At 41.7% G+C, this 16134-nt stretch overlaps 1 protein-coding gene across 1 annotated transcript in view; it reads right to left on the bottom strand.

The window, feature by feature from the left end:
• Positions 1-2866: 2866 nt before the first annotated feature.
• Positions 2867-16134, bottom strand: part of LOC120065562 (RNA-binding protein Raly-like) — a 36687-nt gene continuing 23419 nt past the window's right edge. Inside the window, exons 6-8 of the mRNA XM_039016627.1 lie at positions 7206-7342; positions 4888-5183; positions 2867-2945 (exon numbers count right to left, since the gene is read on the bottom strand). Of these exons, the coding sequence (XP_038872555.1) occupies positions 2867-2945; positions 4888-5183; positions 7206-7342 (512 nt within the window). The remainder of the gene's footprint in view (positions 2946-4887; positions 5184-7205; positions 7343-16134) is intronic.

The following is a 16134-nucleotide window of genomic DNA, read 5'->3' as shown; positions in this document are numbered from 1 at the left end:
AAACAAGACTGAAGAGGAGGTAATGGGAAGGATGGACAACAAGTGATGGTCAATTGGAGGGATCTGTAGCATACAGTAGAAAAACATCAGTCTTTTCTTTCGCTAGTAGCGTTCCTCAGTTTGAAATGTTCTGCTTGTTTTGGACGAGTGGGAACCCCATGGTTATAGACATTTTTTACGTCTTTAATTCCTGTATTCATTGTCTGGTGGTGTCAGCCAGAGGTGTAGTGGTTTTTTGAGATCTCAGTTTGAAGGGAGCGCCTCCCTCTCTGCTTGACAGTGCTGTCAGTCATCTGTGGCCGGTGTTGTGGGTTTTGACGGCACCCTATGGTTTTGAGTGTCTTCCTGTGGAGTCTGTGGTACTAACACAGTTTCCAGTCAACAGTCTTTTCCAGCTCCCCGCTGACTGGACAAGAAAACGAAGAGCAGTATTAAGATGTGTATGAACATGGAGAGCATCAGAGCATACTGACCAAAAAAAGAAAAACCTCTTGGCTGGATTACTGTCAATCCTCACATGTGTTTTTATTTTTCCTCAGTTGCTTTTTAAAGCCGAATAGCTAACATAAAATATTTTCCCCTTGACTTCAGAGACAAACAAAAGGAGGGAAAATTCCAGGCTACAGCCAAGCAAGAAAATAGAGAGAACCTGGCTCTGGTACCAAAAACAGTGTTACAAATTAATTGATTTTTTACGGGTGAAAATACATTTAGAGTGCATCTTCATACTAAGACACAGCACCTGTTTATGGAGCTGAATGGAGGGACAGACTGCTGTAATCGTTAAGGTATGGTCTTGGAATTTATGGCTCTTTGGGGGCATGCCCATTACAGGCCAGCCACTGCTGAGTCTGGGGCCTCTAGGGTTAATTGGTAACAAAGTCATACTTTATGTGTCTAATACTCAAAACTGAGGCAAAAGGAAAATGGCTGCTCTTGCAGAACGCACATGAGAAGACAAGTTGTTCAACACAGTATGAACATTACCGTCAATACAGTTGGACATTTTCAGATAGGCTCCATTCATACATTACTTTGAGTTTTGAATAATAAGTAATTGATTGAATTTATATAGCTCTTTCCGAGGTGCCCACAGTGCTTTACATTGCATGGGGGGGAACTCACTTCACCCACCACCATAGTGTACTGTAGCATTCACCCGTGCAACACACACAGGACTATTATATAAGGCAATAATATACACAGGTTTAAAACAAGATTATTAGCCTTTCCTGTAAGAGTACAGACAGAACTTTGGGAAAAGCTACCAACAGGGCACTCCAGGGGTACTGGTCCGCAGTATCAGTATTTCCCCTACCATTATGTAGATATAGTGGCCAGCCCTGCTCGGTTGCCCCACGCCTCAAAGAGTTTGGTTTCTACACTGGACAAAAATATAAACATAACAATTTCAAATATTGTACTGAGTTACAGTTCATATAAGGAAAATCAGTCAATTGAAATAAATAAATGAGGCCCTAATCTCTGGATTTCACATGACTGGGAATACAGATATGCATCTGTTGGTCACAGATACCTTAAAAAAAAAAGTAGGGGCGTGGATCAGAAAACCAGTCAGTATCTAGTGTGACCATCATTTGCCTCATACAGTGTGACACCTCCTTTGCATAGAGTTGAAGTTGCTGGATATTGTTGGGAACTGGAACCCGCTGTCGTACACGTCGATCCAGAGCATCCCAAACGTGCTCAATGGGTGACATGTCTGGTGAGCATGCAGGCCATGGAAGAACTGGGACATTTTCAGCTTCCAGGAATTGTTAACAGATCCTTGCGACAGTGGGCCTTGCATTATCATGACGAAACCTGAGGTGATGGCGGAGGATGAATGGCACGACAATGGGCCTCAGGATCGTCACACTCGCTCACAACGCCATACATGTTGTCTGCCATCCAGCGTGCCAGTGGTCAAGACGATGAGCTTCCCTGAGACTGTTTCTGACAGTTTGTGCAGAGATTCTTTGGTTGTGCAAAGCTGTTTAATCAGTGTATGGATTATCTTGGCAAATTAGAAATGCACACTAACAGGGATGTAAAGAAAATTGTGCTCACACACGTTGCGTTCATATTTTTGTTCAGTATATTTGTTTCAGGTCATTCACTCAGTCCCTGATTAAAGGGGAAGGATGAAAACCAGCAGTGCTCTGGCTCACATCACGATGTACAGGTAACTGCCAAAATAATGGAAATTCAAACATAAAGTGTCTTAATAAGGCATTGGGACACCACGAGCCGCCAGAACAGCTTCAATGCACCTTGGCATAGATTCCGTGTTCTAAGTGTCTGGGAACTCTATTGGAAGGATCCGACAACATTCTTCTACAAGAAATTCCATGATTTGGTGTTTTGTTGGTGGTGGAAAACACTGACAGGCGCAGCTACAGAATCAATTGGGTCGAGATCTGGCGACAGACACACCCGCCCCATTTAAACCCCCTATGCTCCTTGTCACTGAGATATCTTCTTCTAGCCATGGTAGCCAAACTAATGGGCAACTGGGCATTTTTATACATGACCCTAAGCATGATGGGATGTTAACTGCTTCATGAATTCAGGAATCGCAACTGTGTGGAAACACATGCATTCAATATACTTTGTATCCCTCGTTTACTCAAGTGTTTCCTTTATTTTAGTTATCTGTATGTTCAAATGTTATTGCTATAAAGGCTCAGATGTGAATTTCCCCATTCTACTGTATGAAAACAATCCTCCTAAAGGGTCTGATTCAGTGTGGGAGCCGTATGGTCCAATACAAACACTCTCTGTGAGCGTCAACGTGTAAATAAACGCATGTGTCCGTCGGGGAGGCAGCCTGACGAACTGGGGAAATTGGTGTCCTGCTCTGTGTTCATTTGGCTTGGGTCTCCTGGGCCACACTGGGTGTTTGCTCAGAGGAGAAATGGGGAAATGTGATTGGCTGGGAACCGCTGCCACACCAAGGAGCCACACAAACACTGCAGAGCTCCATAAACAGTATACAGTGAAATCAGAAACTAATTACTGATGCTGTGGCGTGTTTGTCTTCTGAAAGCCTTGCAATATCGCAGTGGCTGAGGTGGTTGAAACGCAAGAAAAGTTTAGCCTTTTCACCTTGAATACCAGATTAGAGAAAACAATCATTATAATTTCCCTGATTTTGATAATTTTTCCACCTGGGTCAAGATTAATGCGGACAATTTCCCATTAAATATCTGTAACTGACACTAGCTGAGAGCCAAGACAAATGTTGTTTTTAACTTTACTATAGTAAATGGGGGATTTGATACATTTTATCTTGAATCTTTGCTGGTACTGTTGGATAGCAGGTTTTCAAGTAAGTATTTTTGAGTTCTGGTGGATTTCTATGTATGTATTCATACATTATCTACAGAACTCTCAGACAAACAAAACTGATTCATCTTCAATTCAAATGAAATCTGCAAGCATAGTATATTTTATTCAATATAACTTCAGGTACAGTAGTGCTATTCCAAGAATAGTCCCTGTATCTACTTGATATATTCTTGTGTTGATAAATAAATGGCGGCTGGTTCTCCATGTTTTTCCAAGTATTATTGCTCACCCGCCTAATTAAAAAAGACCTACATTGCAAGCTACCCAGACGTTATCCATGTGAGTGCTATAGCATTTATCCATGTTTCCAAACAAGTGAATAAAGCTATACCAGCTATACTCTTTCTTGATGGGATTTATATGATTGACTAGGTAACGCCATGATGTTTGGATCAGGCTGTCTAAATAGCACACTGTGAATGTAGATCAGAGTAGTTCTGTTCTGACATATTTACCAATGCCCGGTGGCCATGCACATTTCCTGACAATCCAAACGGACACAGGTTTCTTTACGTCACTTGAGTATTTCGACATTCAGAACAACTTGCCTTTTATTGCAGGATGGAGTCCATTTCTGAAAGGTGCTCGTTTTCCTAGGAAAAGACGTGAGGAGAAATGTAAGTGCCCACTGAGAGAATTGAATGTAATATCATGCGATATAACATATGGTTGGAGCAAACATTCATTCAGACAAGGAGGGGCGTTAGTACAATACTGTGCTGCAGCCAAAACACACGTCATCTGTGACCTCAAACACCCAAACACACTCCAACACCTCCGTCCACATCCATACTCCCTTCAGGATAATGCAGAGTTGCTGACTTGAAATTCCGAGTTGGATGACCGTTCAAAACTATTTTCCCCCAGTCGCAGCACGTTTTTTTCCCCCGAGATCCAGGTTGTCTTGATCGTCTGTAACCCCACCCAGTCACCTTTCACTACAGCGGAGTGTTGTTTTAGGTTAACATTAGCCTAGTAGCTAGCATTTGGAACAACGTATTTGGAGTAAACTTGAGTTGATCGTAAGCCTAAGCATGTATCAATTGAAGTCACCTGAAGCTTGAGAGGAATGAATGGGAGACAGCTCGGCTACTCACGATGATGTGTTGCTTATTTTTGCTTTTGATGTGCTTTGAGAATGTTATGAAAGCACTATAGAAATTAAATGTCATAGTATTACTATTATACCAAAGATGGTTTATTTAGTTTAGTAGAGCAAAAAGCTCAGAAGAAGGCCAAGAGGCAAACACCTAAGCTTCAGTAAAAAACTGATACTAGTGAGCAGTGTGCAGGTTTCTTTTTTCTTTCAACTTATCTAGTTGTTACCGTGCACCTGGAACAAGATAGGTCAGATGTGTGAGTGCATTTTGTTATGTTGAAATGGGGAAGGAAAACACACCAACAGTAGATTTACCAATATCAAATAAATATATATATATATATTTTACATACAAAAAAAAAAACTTTTCAATGAGAACAGCATTCCACTTTGGGTTTAAACAAAGGACTTCACCAAAAACAGTACAAAATACATACCTAATAGCTATAAATAAAATACATACAAAATGCATAAAACTACTTAAATCATGGCCTCTAAAATGGCCATAATGCATGCCTCCCTGGCATTCACCTTCTCCAACTTCCACATCTGGACCCTTCTGGAAGGGAGAGCAGTCCACAGCTGCACCTAGAGAGGATGAGGAGATGATAACCGGTGTGTTGATGGAGTGGCAGCCCCCCAGCAACTCATCAATCACCGCATACCACTCCCAGGATGTGGCTGTGGCCTCCCTTCCCTTCGTGCAGACTCCGGTGGGGGGAGCTTTTAACTCCTAAAAAATATGGAAAAGAATAGCTTTCAGTATCAAACATACTACATGTAAATACCTGTAAAAGGTATTATGCCAAATGCAGTAAATTTCTCTGGAACACGTGCACCTCTCTAACATGTATATCTTCACACTTACATGAATGTGCCGGTGAAGCATGGGAAAGTGTTGTTGCTCTCAAAGAAAAGGGGAACTTTATTAGCCAAGTACAGCACAGCAATAAATGTCAAGATAACATACAGTAGCATACAGTGTATGTTTGGTTCTCCCACTTCTTATTCACCCATGCAGGTCACCAGGGAGATCATTCAAGATTGACGTCGAAATTGGAAGTCTATTCATGTCCCAAAGACATCAGGAAATGCCTTCAAAACCGGCCACTAGGGGCAACCAAGAGCACTTTTATCATCAAGTAGGCTTGGGTTTTGTTAGAGTGTTGTGGTGGTGGATGGGCATATTGAACATATACATATTCCAGTCATGGACATTGGTTAGAATTTTTTGCTTTAACCCTATCGCAAACCCTAACCCTTACCCATTCGGAATGGGTGTCTAAACTTAAATCTTAACTTTGAAATTTGACGTTTGGAGTAACAGAACAATACAGAGCAGTAGGAGCAACAAAAACACTTAGAAATGTGACATTTGGAGAACGTGGATAAACGTCTAATTCTGCAGTGAGACTGAACGCTTGTTGAGGTGACAGCTAGCTGCCCCTCCAGCTCACACTCTTTCACGTAGATCCTGAAAAAGACATAAGATGAAGCACAACATTAACCAAAATATGAGTAAAGTACAATTGTGTGATCTTTCTGTAGATAGCTAGGACTGCCACATACTTCATCGAATTGGAGTGCGAAGGTGAAACATTAATGAGTGCAGCTTACCATTACTTTCACCATAACAGGTTATGTGCAATAAAACTAGCTAGACCCATTCATGCTGTAACCGTTCAGGTAGAAACTAATATTGCATAGCATGGACATTACAATCAGCTCAACACAAATAAAATCGACGAGACAAATCAGAACTATATGGAAGAAAAGAAGTGGTGGGACCAGCACCGCCGTGGAAAATAGGAATGTAGGCTACCGCGTTACTAACGTTAGGTACAGCTAGTGGCAGTGCATTGTGCAGTGGCAAGAAAGCTAACTATGGCCACATGACTTACTCAAAACCGTTTTATTTTGAAGCATTTATCCTGTCGTGTTCGCCACTGAATTCAATACCTGGTATTGTCATCAGCCCCTGCAATAGTTTGAACACAAGCCCTGGTATTTACAACAAGTAGCTAGCTAGCTAGCTAGCTAGGCTAATGTTTAAAAAAAGTTGTGGCTCAACAGCAAGCAAGAAACCCTGTAGCTAACATTACTGTTTGAACAGTTATAACTTCAATTTCTACTAAAGTGCGTAGCTAGGTAAAGGCACGGCAACAGCAAGCTCCTGATCTGTAAAAAAAATTAAATTAAAATCACATTAGGATGAAATAATCATGATCATTTTAAAGAGAACAGAAATGATATACACCACCGTAGAAGCTTCACTAATCCCCATCTTCCAACTTGTTTTGTTGTTTGCTTGAAGAGATCTAGCTAATCAAAACTCGCAGCCCCCCCCTTCAATGCATTGTGGCTGTGAAATTCCCGAAAAGTGAATATAAAGTGTGCTATAAAAGGTTCTATTTTTGCGTATTGAGAATGCGCTCTTCATTGATTTCGGTAGTGCATCCCCATATCTAATTGATCAGCTGTTGTCAAGCTGACATGAGTATGACATCCAGGCATTTAAAGTATACTAGATTTTCGAAATGTCACATTCTATAAAACTGTATTTTTTCACATACTCAAACGGCCTACTATTTAAGATGCAAGTATGGGTATTCGGACACGGCCACACACAAGTTCCTTCACACACACACAAACATATTTATTCATACTAACGCAAGCACACAAACAAATGGTTGCACCACCAACCATACAGGCTTCACGCACACATTCTCGTGCACGCACCCACACACAGACTGACCATGTCGTCATCTTCACACTCGTCCGGTGTGCCGTCCTCCACATCACTGTTATGGGTTTCGTCTACCAGCTCCTCTGTGACCGAGCATGACTCGTCTTGAGACACCTCGCTACTGCTCTCCTCTGCCTTCCGTAGCTCTACACACACACACACACACACACACACACACACACACACACACACACACACACACACACACACACACACACACAACACACACCACACACCACACACCACACACAAGCAGGTATGGCAGTTACAGCAACAATATTATGCTACTGTGAGGTACAGTAGTTAGGCCTCATGTAGGCTGTGAGGCTACACTTGGCTAACAAAACCCTCCAAAAACATGATAAGGTCTCTCTAAAGGAAATATGGAGCGATATTGACAGTAATAGCAAATATGAAACAGATGTTCAAGGTGCAAAAGTGACTTGTGATACATCTGTAAAAATAAGTGACTACTGTTTCGAAACCACCCAGCCTGCCTATGAATATACATGCTCTTGTTATGTCTATGTATGCCCCTAAGGACTCAACTACCAAAATGTTCTACCATACCTCCCCTCAAAAAGAAAACAAATGCAGCTGTAGTCACCGCTATCTTTCCTAACTGTTATACTTTTTTATTACATTTTTTATAAAGCCTCCTAGGCTGAAAAGAAAAGTATCTACATTATAGACACTAAAGCTGTAGCTATGAAGCTTAGCTAAAGAAACGTAGGGTTACTTGCGTAACCCCGGTTCTATGAGAATATGAGTGAGATGTCTCACTATGGGATTCGTTTAGCGGATCACTGACAGCTCGAAGAACCAATCACACATCGTCTGTTGTAGACAGACCGGTCGAGGAGCGAATGAGGTGAGCCCCTCTCCTCCTTATAAGGCGTCACTCAAGCATGCCTCTTCCTTGCTCTTGCGAGCAGGGAATTGCGGTGAGACATCTTACTCATATTCTGATAAAACCAGGGTTACTCAAGTAACCCTACATTCTATTTCAAATACTTGTTTCAATGTCTCACTAGGGTATATGGCCATTACCTAGGAGAATCCCAGGGCAAACTGTAGGCACGGATGACAGGGCGTGCAGCCCACTTACTCGCTTTGCAGGCATAAGGGCAGACGGTACAGCATTGTGTTGTGTTTGAGACAAAGTCAAGACCGAGACCAGAAGAATGCAAGTCCAATTCAAGACCATGAGTGTAATTTGGTCAAATCACCACCATAATAAAGTTCAAAATGTCCAGTATTTCTGTGTTCATATTTCAGAACATATGGATTCTTCAGACACTCGAATAGTGAAAAAATGCATGCTGAGGGAAAATAGAGGCACTCTACAAATTATTACTAACCCAAAACACAACGCCTTCAAAGAAGGGCTAACTATTTATAAAATAATGACTATAATAATGCTAATTATTTTTTTCAATAATGCGATTTAATCTCTTCAGTTTTTGTTGGAAAGGAAAGGGTTAACACTGAAGAGAAAAAAGATCCAATCAGGATTTGGCTAGGAGATAAATCTAGCTAGCCATTGGCAAGGCCATCAGAAGCTAGATAAAGGGCATCTGCCATTCAACTGTATTAGGGCAAAATGTTGGAGTGACAGTGTAATCAACCAATTACATTGACTTATTGAGTGGGACCGTTTTTACAAAAATGTATGGAAACTTCTGCCTTCTTGAAGGCAAACAGGTCAATGCGCAATAGTGAGCAGTAGTTTTCCCACTGTCCAAGTTATTTTAAAAGAGATGGGTAACAACAGCAAGCGTGCTGCAGTAAAAAACACAGTTCCACTCACCAGATGATGATGATCATTTGAACGTAACTTCCTGTTGAAAGTTACTCTTGAAAAGGGAGAATATAACAAATTAGCAACAACATCCTCTTTGATAAAACCTGCTGCAGCCGCTGCAAATTACCCGACAACAACAGCATGCTAGCTGGACAGAACTTGTGTGTGAAACATTGCTGTGAGTTTCACTTGAAATGCAACATGAAATCTTATTACAATCTGTTCATAAACAGTGCATTCGGAAAGTATTCAGACCACTTCCCTTTTTCCACAATTTGTTTTGTTACAGCCTTATTCTAAATGGATTAAATTAAATGTTTTCCTCGTCAAGTTGACAATTTGCCATAATGACAAAGCAAAACAGATTTTTAATATCACACTTAAAAAAAAAAATTCTGAAAAGCGACCACTTAGATATGGTAATTTTCACATTTTCATAAATTCTTAGAATGTTTGGTAATTACGTATACTAAGGTATTTGCATTTGGACAATTAATAGACACTGCAGTGAATACAACTGAATAAAAACATATGTTTTGCCCAGGACAGACTGATGCACTATAGCGAATCAGAGCTAAAATACACCTTTATACAAATAAGCCATTTGCCACACGGACCTGCCATCATTCACTTTGAACTGGACTGTGTGTTTACAGGCAGTTGCAACATCACAACTTCAGATCATTGGAACGCCAAAATCCATGTAAAACACCACGGGAGTCCTCTTACATGTGGGAACTTTACAATCCTATTGATCAAACAACCATGAAAAAAGGTAGGCTCTCTCTCCCTCAGTTATGCACATCAACAACAAGATCAACAACTAATGCTAGCCAGAGCAAGATGAGCTAAAATCGAACGAAGGAACATTAGAAAAATCCTGCCAAACTTTTTCAGCTAGTAGGCCGTCAAAATTGCACTGATAACGATTGTGAATTGTAATCTCCTCTTCCTTCTGCAGCTCGCCTGCCAATGCATGCTTGTCCCAACCAAGCACCCCAGCTAGCTAGCTAAGGTTGGCTAGCTTGCTAGCTAGCTACTTCCAGACACAAATGAGAGAACAACTCACTCTGACCATTTTACTCACCGTAGGTAGCAGAGCTGGTTAGGCTGTTTACAGTACATGTTATGTAGAGCGTTCTTGACTAACTATCGCTTTATCATTTACTGACACCAGTCATATTCAGCAGGTGTTGCACGTTCGTCAATTCATCAGTTCTGCGTTCTGCACTCTGGCACACTCAGACGAGAGTGTTCTGAAATCGGAGTAGATAGGCAGAGTGAATTTGCCATCACAAGAGATTTGCTAACTGTATAACAGTCGTTGAAGTTATCGCCTGCTAACCAAATGACACCTGCACCTCTAGCTGTGTATAACCCCCGAAAAACGATGAGTGGAAAAAGTCAGTCACTCACCCACTGTAATGGCATGACATGACATCCTCCTAGCAGCTACCTATTTAGCTAACTTTAGACTCCGTGTTTTTATCTTGCTACATAAATAGATATGCTAGCCTATTAGCCATGCTATGACTGACTTGTGATCAATGCCCTTGCTAGTTTGATTGTATTGACATTCCCAGCCTTAGTTATATTGATCAATTTTTATCCAAAATATTGAGTCATTGAAACGGAAATGTTGGCATCAAACAATGTACCAAGCCAGCTGTGATTTACAACCTGATAGCAATACTTTTTGGACTACCAAGAAATGTATTGGTGAATTATATTAATCATGCATTGAACAGCATCCATCAATGCCTTAGCGTACCTCATGGAACGTTGAGTCAAATATATATTATTTTTAATACCTTTTACAGACAATCACGGATTACAAAAAGAACCGTCCCCGGACATCGACATCTTGCTTCCAGACAAATTAAACAACTTATTTTCGCGCTTTGTGGACTCTCCTTCTCCGTGGCCGAGGTGAGTAAAACATTTAAACGTGTTAACGCTCGCAGGGCTGCCGGCCCAGACGGCATCCCTAGCCGCGTCCTCAGAGCATGCGCAGACCAGCTGGCTGGTGTGTTTACGGACATATTCAATCTCTCCCTATCCCAGTCTGCTGTCCCCACATGCTTCAAGATGGCCACCATTGTTCCTGTTCCCAAGAAAGCTAAGGTAACTGAACTAAATGACTAGACATTTCTGTCATCATGAAGTGCTTTGAGAAACTAGTCAAGGATCATACCACCTCCATCCTACCTGTCACCCTAGACCCACTTCAATTTGCTTACCGCCCCAATAGGTCCACAGGTGATTTAAAAAATATATATTTTTATTTTTTATTTTTTTTACCTTTATTTAACTTGGCAAGTCAGTTAATAAGAACAAATTCTTATTTTAGCAACCGCCATTGCACTGCACACTGCTTTATCCCATCTGGATGAGGAATACCAATGTAAGAATGCTGTTCATTGACTACTGCTCAGCATTCAACACCATAGTACCCTCCAAACTCATCATTTAAAAAAATATATATATTTCACCTTTATTTAACCAGGTAATCTAGTTGAGAACAAGTTCTCATTTACAACTGCGACCTGGCCAAGATAAAGCAAAGCAGTGCGACACAAACAACAACAGAGTTATACATGGAATAAACAAGAGTACAGTCAATAACACAACAGAAAAAAAAGAAAGTCTATATACAGTGTGTGCAAATGGCGTGAGGAGGTAAGGCAATAAATAGGCCATAGTAGCGAAGTAGTTGAGCAAATTAACACTGGAGTGATAGATGAGCAGATGATGATGGTGCAAGTAGAAATACTGGTGTGCAAAAGAGCAGAAAGTAAATAAAAATAATATGGGGATGAGGTAGGTAGATTGGCTGGGATATTTACAGATGGGCTATGTACAGCTGCAGCGATCGGTTAGCTGCTCAGATAGCTGATGTTTAAAGTTAGTGAGAGAAATATAAGTCTCATCATTAAGCTTGAGACCCTGGGTCTCAACCCTGCCCTGTGCAACTGGGTCCTGGACTTCCTGATGAGCCGTCCCCAGGTGGTGAAGGTAGGAAACAACATCTCCACTCTGCTGATCCTCAACACTGGGGCCCCACAAGGGTGCGTTCTCAACCCCCTCCTGTACTCCCTGTTCACCCATGACTGCGTGTCCATGCACGCCTCCAACTCAATCATCAAGTTTGCAGACGACACACTAGTGGTAGGCTTGATTACCAACAACGACAGACCCTCGGAGTGTGGTGTCAGGAAAGTAACCTCTCACTCAATGTCAGCAAAACAAAAGAGATGATCGTGGACTTCAGGAAACAGCAGAGGGAGCACCCCCCATCCACATCGACGGGACAGCAGTGGAGAAGGTGGAAAGTTTTAAGTTCCTCGGTGTACATATCACCGACAAACTGAAATGGTGCATGCACACACAGTGCAGTGAAGAAGGCGCAACAGCGCCTCTTCAACCTCAGGAGGCTGAAGAAATTGGGCTTGTCACCAAAAAACCCTCACTAACTTTTACAGGTGCACAATTGAGAGCATCCTGTTGGGCTGTATCACCGCCTGGTATGGAAACTGCACCGCTCACAACCGTAGGGCTCTCCAAAGCGTGGTGCAACGCATCACCGGGGGCAAACTACCTGCCCTGCAGGACACCTACAACACCTGATGTCACAGGAAGGCAAAAAAGATCAAGGACAATAACCACCCGAGCCACTGTCTGTTCACCCCGCTTCCATCCAGAAGGCGAGGTCAGTACAGGTGCATCAAAGCTGGGACAGAGAGATTGAAACACAGCTTCTATCTCAAGGCCATCAGATTGTTAAAACTTCTTATGGATTGGTGTCCCGTCTATGGGACAGTTGTTGCTCAATATGCATAATGTGACTACAACGTCGTTTTAAACATACATATAAGTGTCTTATATGGGCAGAAAGCTTAAATTCGTGTTAATCTAACTACATTGTCAAATTTACAGTAGCTATTATAGCGAGAAAATACCAAGCTATTGTTTGAGGAGGGTGCACAATAACAAAACACATCACAGCGACAGGTTTGATACATTCACATCTGTAAGTAAATCATTTACTTACATTCTGAAATCTTGCTCCGATTTGTCATCCTAAGGGTCCCAGAGATAAAATGTAGTTTGGTTTTTCATATTCTAAAAAGGTCCATATAGTATGCACTATCAATTTTGTATTTCCACTCGTTAAACTTGCAAAGAAAGAAATCTGTGAAAATCGAACGCTAAACGTTGTTTCAGCCAGCAAAGTTATGTTCGTATTTATTTCCTGACACTCTAAAAAGTAACCAGCCTTTGCTATATCATTCTGCATTCAGTATATCCACTGTTAAGCCAATTTTAGCCAGGAAGGCACGACATCATTGCGCGCCGATGACACGGGCGGTGTTCACTTGATTGACTGTATCTTTGTCCAATGACCACCTATCGTTTTGAAACCTAGCTAGCTAGATAGCCAATGAGCTGTGCTTTACGTGAGTAAGTGGAACACCTTTGTGTGAAGAAAAATCTTTCAGCTAACCTCGCGCAAATAAGTGGCCGTTGGCCATTTATGCAGGAGCATGTCGAAGCGCGTTATGCCAATCTGTGAGATATGGATACTAATACTGGAAAAGCTAAATCAAAGTCCAGGTATACAGATTTTGGATGATATTCTAGCAGAAATCTACCGGGAAAGTGTCATGGACTCAGTTAGTTAATATAGTTTAGACAACAGCTAAAGGAGAGGATGCGACCTTAGACTGGTAAGTGAAATACCAGTATTTATATTTATATTCTTTATATCGTAAATCCGAGCTAATGCAGTTGTTTCAATGGTTGCATAGTATTCATTTGAGAGATTATTAAAATATTTTCTTTGATTGCTATTATATATATATATATATATATATATATATATATATATATACACACACACACACACACACAGTGGGGAGATCAAGTATTTGATACACTGCCGATTTTGCAGGTTTTCCTACTTACAAAGCATGTAGAGGTCTGTAATTTTTATCATATGTACACTTCAACTGTGAGAGACGGAATCTAAAACAAAAATCCAGAAAATCACATTGTATGATTTTTAAGTAATTAATTTGCATTTTATTGCATGACATAAGTATTTGATACATCAGAAAAGCAGAACTTAATATTTGGTACAGATACCTTTATTTGCAATTACAGAGATCATACGTTTCCTGTAGTTCTTGACCAGGTTTGCACACACTGCAGCAGGGATTTTGGCCCACTCCTCCATACAGACCTTCTCCAGATCCTTCAGGTTTCGGGGCTGTCGCTGGGCAATACGGACTTTCAGCTCCCTCCAAAGATTTTCTATTGGGTTCAGGTCTGGAGACTGGCTAGGCCACTCCAGGACCTTGAGATGCTTCTTACGGAGCCACTCCTTAGTTGCCCTGGCTATGTGTTTCGGGTCGTTGTCATGCTGGAAGACCCAGCCACGACCCATCTTCAATGCTCTTACTGAGGGAAGGAGGTTGTTGGCCAAGATCTCGCGATACATGGCCCCATCCATCCTCCCCTCAACACGGTGCAGTCGTCCTGTCCCCTTTGCAGAAAAGCATCCCCAAAGAATGATGTTTCCACCTCCATGCTTCACGGTTGGGATGGTGTTCTTGGGGTTGTACTCATCCTTCTTCTTCCTCCAAACACGGCGAGTGGAGTTTAGACCAAAAAGCTCTATTTTCGTCTCATCAGACCACATGACCTTCTCCCATTCCTCCTCTGGATCATCCAGATGGTCATTGGCAAACTTCAGACGGGCCTGGACATGCACTGGCTTGAGCAGGGGGACCTTGCGTGCGCTGCAGGATTTTAATCTATGACGGCGTAGTGTGTTACTAATGGTTTTCTTTGAGGCTGTGGTCCCAGCTCTCTTCAGGTCGTTGACCAGGTCCTGCCGTGTAGTTCTGGGCTGATCCCTCACCTTCCTCATGATCATTGATGCCCCACGAGGTGAGATCTTGCATGGAGCCCCAGACCGAGGGTGATTGACCGTCATCTTGAACTTCTTCCATTTTCTAATAATTGCGCCAACAGTTGTTGCCTTCTCACCAAGCTGCTTGCCTACTGTCCTGTAGCCCATCCCATCCTTGTGCAGGTCTACAATTTTATCCCTGATGTCCTTACACAGCTCTCTGGTCTTGGCCATTGTGGAGAGGTTGGAGTCTGTTTGATTGAGTGTGTGGACAGGTGTCTTTTATACAGGTAACGAGTTCAAACAGGTGCAGTTAATACAGGTAATGAGTGGAGAACAGGAGGGCTTCTTAAAGAAAAACTAACAGGTCTGTGAGAGCCGGAATTCTTACTGGTTGGTAGGTGATCAAATACTTATGTCATGCAATAAAATGCAAATTAATTACTTAAAAATCATGTGATTTTCTGGATTTTTGTTTTAGATTCCGTCTCTTACAGTTGAAGTGTACCTATGATAAAAATTACAGACCTCTACATGCTTTGTAAGTAGGAAAACCTGCAAAATCGGCAGTGTATCAAATACTTGTTCTCCCCACTGTATGTATGTATATATATATATAAAAAATCCCTAATGAAATATGTGTATGAATAGCAAACAAGGCACTCGAAAGCCACAACATGTCAAAGTCAACATACAATACACATTGGGCTCCCGACTGGCGCAATGGTCTAACACACTGCAGTACCTTGTTCGAATCTAGACTGTATCACATCCGGCTGTGATTGGGAGTCCCATAGGGCGGCACACAGTTGGCCCAGCGTTGTCCGGGTTTGTCCGGGGTAGGCGTCATTGTAAATAAGAATTTGTACTGACTTGCCTAGTTAAAGGTTAATAAAAAAATTAAATTGGGACACACTTCACCACGGTGTTCATCCTACTCTATATAATATGTTTATAGATGTGTTGTTTATTTGATGTTTTGCTAAAATAAAAGGTTCAATATAATAAGTAATAAACTTGAGTTCTTAGACAGTTTTTCTTTTATCTTCAATAGTGGTAGACTGACTTCAAAGAGACCACATTCAAGTCCTCCATCCCCCACTTAGTCTGACTGCTGCTCTCTCTTACTCCACAACAAACCCCTGCCCGGCCATCTAGAGGTATGAATGAGTGCTTTACAGCAGAAAGAGACTTGGGACTTGGGACCAGCAGCACAATCT

This window comes from Salvelinus namaycush, chromosome 20, assembly GCF_016432855.1.
Source record: "Salvelinus namaycush isolate Seneca chromosome 20, SaNama_1.0, whole genome shotgun sequence".
Lineage (NCBI taxonomy): Eukaryota > Metazoa > Chordata > Actinopteri > Salmoniformes > Salmonidae > Salvelinus > Salvelinus namaycush.
This window is presented reverse-complemented; position numbering and strand designations above follow the sequence as displayed.